This window comes from Benincasa hispida, chromosome 3 (assembly GCF_009727055.1).
Source record: "Benincasa hispida cultivar B227 chromosome 3, ASM972705v1, whole genome shotgun sequence".
Taxonomy (NCBI): domain Eukaryota; kingdom Viridiplantae; phylum Streptophyta; class Magnoliopsida; order Cucurbitales; family Cucurbitaceae; genus Benincasa; species Benincasa hispida.
In genome coordinates, this window is record NC_052351.1 from 36,165,481 (window position 1) to 36,172,872 (window position 7,392).

A 7,392-nucleotide genomic window follows, 5' to 3' on the forward strand; every position below is an offset into this window, starting at 1 on the left:
CCTCTTTCGTATACCCTCTGACCCAAACGATTGTGTAGCTTTAGCAAACGATCGTCTAGCTTTTAACCAACGATCGTTTACTTCTGCAAGCCTTATCGTGTAGACGACCATCGTTTAGACGACCTTCAGTAAAGCCTTCATCATCTAGACGACTCGTGCCTTATCATCTAGTCGACCTCTGCTTTACCTTCCATCACCTAGACGATGAGTACGATCGAAGACTCATCGCTCCTGCGAATTCTGACAGCCTTCCGGTGTTCCACTTTTTTCTTTTCTCTCAATTCTTTCTCTGCAAAAGGAAAAGAAAAGATTATTCAGTCGAAGAGTTTTTCCAGCAGAAGTTTGTAGTTCTAATCTCAGCCATTAAAATGTAAGGCTGAGATCGTTCATCATACAGATTGTACTTCCAGCATGCAATTTTGTGTTTGTGTGAAGCATCGAGGTGGTATCCGATAGTCGTTTAAGGGCCATCGTTCACTCTAGGCCCAAGAAAGCTTTAAGATTAGTCAAGATTTAAAGAAGCAATAATCTTGAAGTTTTTCAGTCGAATTTTCAATTCAGAAATGGCAGTTGCAAGGTACGACATCAAGAAATTTGATGAAAAAGGTGACTTTGGTCTATGGAAGGCCAAAATGAAGGCTATCTTGGGACAGCAGGGGGCACACAAGGCCCTAAATGATCCAGCAAAGCTTCCAAGTACAGTAACAGAAGAAGAAAAAGAAAATATAGAGCTTACTGCTCATGGAACACTCGTTTTGAACTTGTCTGATAATGTCCTATGGCAAGTAATTGATCAGGAGACAGCTTACAAGATGTGGAACAAGTTAAATGAGCTTTATGAGACAAGAAATCTGCTTAATAAACTTTTCCTAAGGGAAAGTTTCTTTACATTTAAAATGAATGCATCAAAGTCATTAACAGAGAACCTAGATGATTTCAAGAGAATTACTACTGAGTTTAAATCTCAAGGAGAAGAAATTGGGGCAGACAATGAAGCATTTGTGCTTCTTAACTTATTGCCAAAAACCTACAGAGAAGTGAAGACAACCCTGAAATATGGGAGAGATTCCATTACTACTGATATCATTATTTCTGCTCTTAAAATAAGAGAAATGGAGCTCACTACAAGCAAAGAAAACAAACCTAGTGCAGAAGGCTTGTTTATTAAAGGGAAGTCAAAATAGAATAACAAGGAGAAAGGCAAATAGAGCTCAAATGATGAAGGAGGAAAAGAGAAGTCCAAGGTCAAATGCAAATATTGTAAAAAAACTTGGACATTTAATCAAAGATTGAGAACACTAAAGTGGAAAAATGAGCAGAAGAATAAGTAATCTCAACCAAAACCCAAAGTCTAACCAAATCAGTCAGGTGAAGCCTCAGTTTGTGAGGATTCTTACTTTTATTCTGATGCTTTGGCTACATTTAATTGCAAGGCAGAAGAAGAAGCAAATAAGAACCTAGATTGGGTTCTAGATTCAAGGTGTTCATTCTATATGATACCCCACAAGGGCTGGTTTAGTACCTACAGAGAATTGGATGGAGGTTCAGTCTACATGGGAAACAATAACTCATGTAAAGTGGTTGGGATTGGTTCATTCTCATTGAAGCTAGAAGATGGAACATTCAAGTTCTTAAGAAATGTCAGACATGTGCCTAAGCTGAAGAGAAATCTAATTTCAGTAGGCATGCTTGATTCTATTGGTTGTGAATACCGAGGCAAGGAAGGATACTGTGAAGTTATGAAGAACAGTAAGCCTGTCCTTGGAGGGGTGAAGATAAATAGAGTGTATGTAGTGCAAGGTGTTCATCAAGTACACTCAGCCTTGATTGTGACTCATAATCAGCCTAATGAAGGAGACCTATGGCACAAAAGACTCTTACACATTAGTGCCAAAGGTCTATAAGCTCTAGCCAACCAAGGTATTCTACCTAAGGGAGTACATTAGAGCCTATTCTTTTGTGAACATTGTGTAATAGGGAAGGCACAACACACAACCAAGACCATCCTTGACTATGTGCATTCAGACCTATGGGGTCCTTCATCTTTTCAATCATTGAGTGGTGCCAGGTATTTCCTTACTTTTGTTGATGATTACTCAAGAAAGAGCTGGATCTATTTCCTTAAATCTAAGGATTTAGTGTTTGAAAAGTTTAAAGAATGGAAAGTTACAGTTGAGAAAATATCTAACTGTCAGATTAAGTGTCTTAGAATAGATAATGGGCTTGAATATTGTGCAAAAGAGTTCAATGTTTATTGCAGACAGCAGGGTATATCAAGACACAAGACAGTTAGGTATACACCCAGCAAAAGGGGTAACATAAAGGTTGAACAAAACAATAAATGAGAGGGTCAGAAGCTTACTATCTGATGCTATACCACCTGAGAAGTTTTGGGCAGAGGCAACCTCATATACAGTCTATACACTGAATAGATGCCCTCATGCATCTCTTAACCTTCTAACCCTTGAAGAAAAATGGACCAAACAGCCACCTAACCTAAATAACCTGAGGGTATTTGGCTGCACTGGCTTTGTTCATCAGAGTAAAGGGAAACTAGCTGCCAGAGCTGTGAAGTGTATCTCGAAGGAAACACAATCTCTTACGTACGCATGATTATGCATACACCTCTTTTGTATACACATAACCCACTTAATGTGTACCTCTTTCGTACACATGGTTACGTATACACCTCTTTCATATACACGTAACCCACTTAATATGTACCTCTTTCGTACACATGGTTACGTATACACCTTTTTCGTATACACATAACCCACTTAATGTGTACCTTTTTCGTACACAGGGTTACGTACACACCTCTTTCGTATACACATAACCCACTGAAGGTGTACCTCTTTCGTACACCTGGTTAAGTATATACCTCTTTCGTATACACATAACCCACTGAGTATGTACCTCTTTTGTACACCCCAGATCCTCTCTATAAATGTAAGGATGCGTACCTCTTTCGTACACATGGTTATGTATATACCTCTTTCGTATACACGTAACCCACTGAGCATGCACCTCTTACGTACACCCTAGTACCCTCTAGGTATGTATCACTTTCATATACACCAGCCCTAATACATCTCTTTCATGTACTAGCGCCCTTGGACACGCATCAATTTCATGCAATCACATAGTCTGGAAATGAAAAGATATTACATCTAACTTCATATTACATATAACGTTCACATGATTATGAATCCTCTAAAATCTCATGATCAAGGTCCTATTAATTAACCTCAACATACGTATTTAATCTACTATTAATGGACCCACTCTAGTACATCACTTTCATGCACGTTACATCAACAAAAGTTCCAACTTTTGCCTAACTTAAAGACATTTCAGTGGTAATGCCACTTAACTCATAAGTTAGGGCCATGCTCAATCGTCCTATTCATATATCTCATAAAGTTCTAAATCAGGCTCATACATTAACATGCTTCAAACATATTATCATATGCTCATATGTCTTTTCTAAACATTTCATTCAATCTCCAAACAATCAAAATTTTCCTTGTAACTAGTCTTACAACCCTCAACATAAATCATAAATTTCAACACAAAGACGGTTCCAGTAGTAAGATTACTTACCTCAAAATTTGGTCACAAATTTTAGTCCACACAATTAATCTTCTTACAACCTTTGGAAGACTTGAATCAACCGAAAATGTGGCTTGGTTCAAAAGTAGTTCCAAAACTCCCAAGTAAGAGTTCCAATCTAAACAAATTCAATAATAATAGTTAAGGTCTTAAATTCCAACAATCTCAAATAACTTCAAATAATCTTAGCCCAAATATGTTCTTTGAATCCAACAACAAATTCATTAACACACAAAGGTCAACACCAAACTAATCAGTAATGGTACCAAGCCTTGAAACTTACCAAAACCTCACGAAGAAGAAACTTCAACAGCCGTTGGACAGCGCACAAATTCTCCTCCAAAACTCCAAATCTAGCATCCAACCATAATGGGTAAATTAAAAATCCAAACCAAAATCAAGTGGGTAACCCTAAAATTAACCGATATTCCAAACAACTTACCCAACCACAGAACCAGAAGCAATCGATGGCAGCAAGGGCTGGGCAGTGCTTTAGATGAAGGAGGTCGTTGGCGAGATCGATGATCGGCACGGGCAGATGGTAGGAGAAGCGAACTGGCAATGGCAGCGGAACGAGCAGGGCGACGCGCGGTAGGCCTGGTTCGCGCACGAGGGTCGACGCAGTTAAGCTGGAGGGAATCGATGGCGACACAAGCTTCAGTTGGCGTCGAGGCGACGAATTGAGCACCAGCGGCGGACGTCTGGGCTAGGCACTGTGGTTGGTCGCACGATCGACTGAAGGCGCGGCGCGAGTGCTAGCGGCGACGGGGTCCGGATCTGTGTAGAGAGGGAGGCAACAGCGGAAGAAATTTTTGGGTAGTGAAGGAGCGGCTCACGTGAGGAAGATGGAGATGGGTTCTTCCTTTTTATTTTAAAATAATAATAATAATAATAATAATAACTAAAAAAGGAAAAGTATAATTACACTTAAATTATTTCCTTAATCCATTTATACTATTTATTTCTTTTCCTTTTCAAAACAAAATTAATTCCTGTCATTAATTTTTAAATTGAATAATTTTCACGTCAACACTTAAATTCCCACACTTATACTTCAAATCCAAATTTCCAAAAATGCCCTCCAATAACAAAATTACTGAAATTATATAAAAAGTGAAAATTCGGGGTGTTACATTCTTCCCCCTTTAAAGAACTTTCGTCCTCGAAAGTTCATTTTTGGAAAAATTAAAAAAAAACCTCTTGCATAGAGAACGAAACATACATGGTCTCTTATACTAACTAAGCATAGAAATGTAGGCAGGCAAACATAGTCTCAAATAAACCTAGAGTGTCAAGGTCTAGAATGTAAATTTATCTATCACAATAGTGTCCAACCTCCCCACCTCATGTTAGGTTGTGGCACTGTTCTTGTTCCATTGCTGCAGTCCACTTGAACCCACCTGATCTTGACCTGAAGGCTGGTTCCTATCATTTGTAGTGCTCCTATTAGGGCACTCATATGCCATATGCCCTTTCTGTCCATAACGATAACATACCCCTACTCTAGCCAAGCAACGACCCCAGTGATGCTTTCTGCATGAGTTACAGATCGGCTTTTCCTCTTTAATAGTTACAGGTTTCTTTTGCTGAGATTCAGAAGTCTTCTGGTATGCTTTCCTTTTCTGACCTGCGGAGGTCCCAATCCTGAGTGACCTTCTGTAATCTTCTCCCAACTGAGAGTCAGCATCAATTCTCACGGCTGCCCACAGTGCCGCAGCATACGTCTTGAGTTCCAAGGCATGTACCATGCCTCGCAGTCTGCTCTTCAGACCCTGGATGAAACTATTAGTCCTTATTGTCTCGGTGGCTACTAGTTTCGGAGCGAAGTGGGACAGCTTATCAAAGTCTTGTTCATACTCCTCCACTGACATAACTCCTTGTTTAAAATTCAAGAATTCTGCCTGCTTGTTGTACCAGGTGTTAGCCGAAAAATACTTCTCATAAAAGCACTCTTTGAATTGCTCCCAGGTTGCAAGCTTCCCACCGGTATCAATCATCTTCTCTACTGAACGCCACCAGATTTTCGCGTTACCAGTCAACATGAAAACTGCGCATTGAAGCTTATGCTCTTCCAGACACCTCATAAAATGGAATATCATCTCAATAGATGACAACCACATCTCTGCTTTGGTGGGGTTCCCTAACGCTCCATCAAAGGAGAGAGGGTAATACTTCCTGAAATCCCTCAGATGTTTAGCCTCAAGAGACAGGCCCTGCATGTCTCTATTCTGCGGTCGAGTCTGCTGTAATTGCTCGGGTGGCACTGGTTCCTCCTGAGCCTGGGTCTAGGCAGTCTGTCCCGCCATCGCGCTACGGATTAACTCTTGTAGTTTCCCCATTAGGGAGGATGCAACAGCTTCACTAATTTTGGCTTCCATTGCCTTTTCATCGACTTGGACCATAGGTGGATTTGGAGCTGTCGGGACAGCCTGGCTACTCTCAGCTTCCTCTTCCTGCACCTCTTCTCTAACTGTCTTTCTTGTTCCAGGTTTAGGTGCCATGTCCTGTCATAAACTCGTACATTAACTATCTTTAGGTCTTTCTCAGAAATCAAGCATTTAAAACACCACATCATTATTCTCACATATGCATTGAAACTTTCATTAGTAGGACATACCTGGCGATGACGAGGGATTCGTTACTAGGTCACAGGGACTATCTAGACTTACGTAGTAAGTCAGTCTACATAACTCAAAACATGGGCTCTGATACCAACTATAACGACCCGACTCCCTATAATTTAAGTTAGGCCGTTACTAAACACATGCATGCGTGGAACTTAAAACGACACTCTGTTGTGGTGAAATAAATGCTAATTAAATAAGATAAATTTAAAAGACTTATGCATTTAATTTCAAATATTAAAAAAAACAACGTTAGGGTATATGATAATAAATAATTTCTTGGAAGCGATTCTAAATAGTAAGTTTTAAACATCAAACACTGAAAGTAAGAAAAACATGAAAAGAAGTTTAAATCTCATGAGCGGAAGCATAAAACTGGTCCCAGTGGCTCGATCACGGATTCCGCTTGTCACTCACCAATGCGTCCCTACTCTTACCTAAAACATAAACATGAGAAATGGTGAGTATAAAAATACTCAGTAAGTAACCCCACTACTGGGGTCAAGTTAGGCATCTATGTCCTCTAGATGCCAACCCTGGTGGAACATATAAACTATCCTAGTCCTCCTGGGACTCATACATACATGAAAAGCTGATCTCTATCCTACTGTAGCTAAATATGCCCACTACCTCTAGTAAGCCCCATAGGACTCACAACCTCTAGTGAATCCCAAATGAAACACAATCTCTTACGTACGCATGAATATGAATACACCTCTTTCGTATACACATAACCCACTTAATGTGTACCTCTTTCGTACACATGGTTACGTATACACCTCTTTCGTATACGCGTAACCCACTTAATGTGTACCTCTTTTGTACACATGGTTACGTATACACCTCTTTCGTATACAAATAACCCACTTAATGTGTACCTCTTTTGTACATAGGGTTACGCATACACCTCTTTCATATACACATAACCCACTGAAGGTGTACCTCTTTCGTACACCTAGTTAAGTTCTAAACCATGCTCATATATTAACATGCTTCACTCATATTATCACATGCTCATATATCTTTCGTAAACATTTCATTCAATCTCAAAACAATCAAAATTTTCCTTATAACTAGTCTTACAACCCTCAACATAAATCATAAATTTATCAACACAGACGGTTCCAATAGTAAGATTACTTACCTCAAAATTTGG

At 39.6% G+C, this 7,392-nt stretch overlaps 1 protein-coding gene across 1 annotated transcript; it reads right to left on the minus strand.

Annotated features, from left to right (window-relative positions):
• Nucleotides 1-4,961: 4,961 nt before the first annotated feature.
• LOC120073551 lies at nt 4,962-5,831 on the minus strand. The gene has a single exon (XM_039026383.1). The coding sequence runs from the start codon at nt 5,829-5,831 to the stop codon at nt 4,962-4,964; it is 870 nt and encodes a 289-aa protein (XP_038882311.1).
• Nucleotides 5,832-7,392: the final 1,561 nt, after the last annotated feature.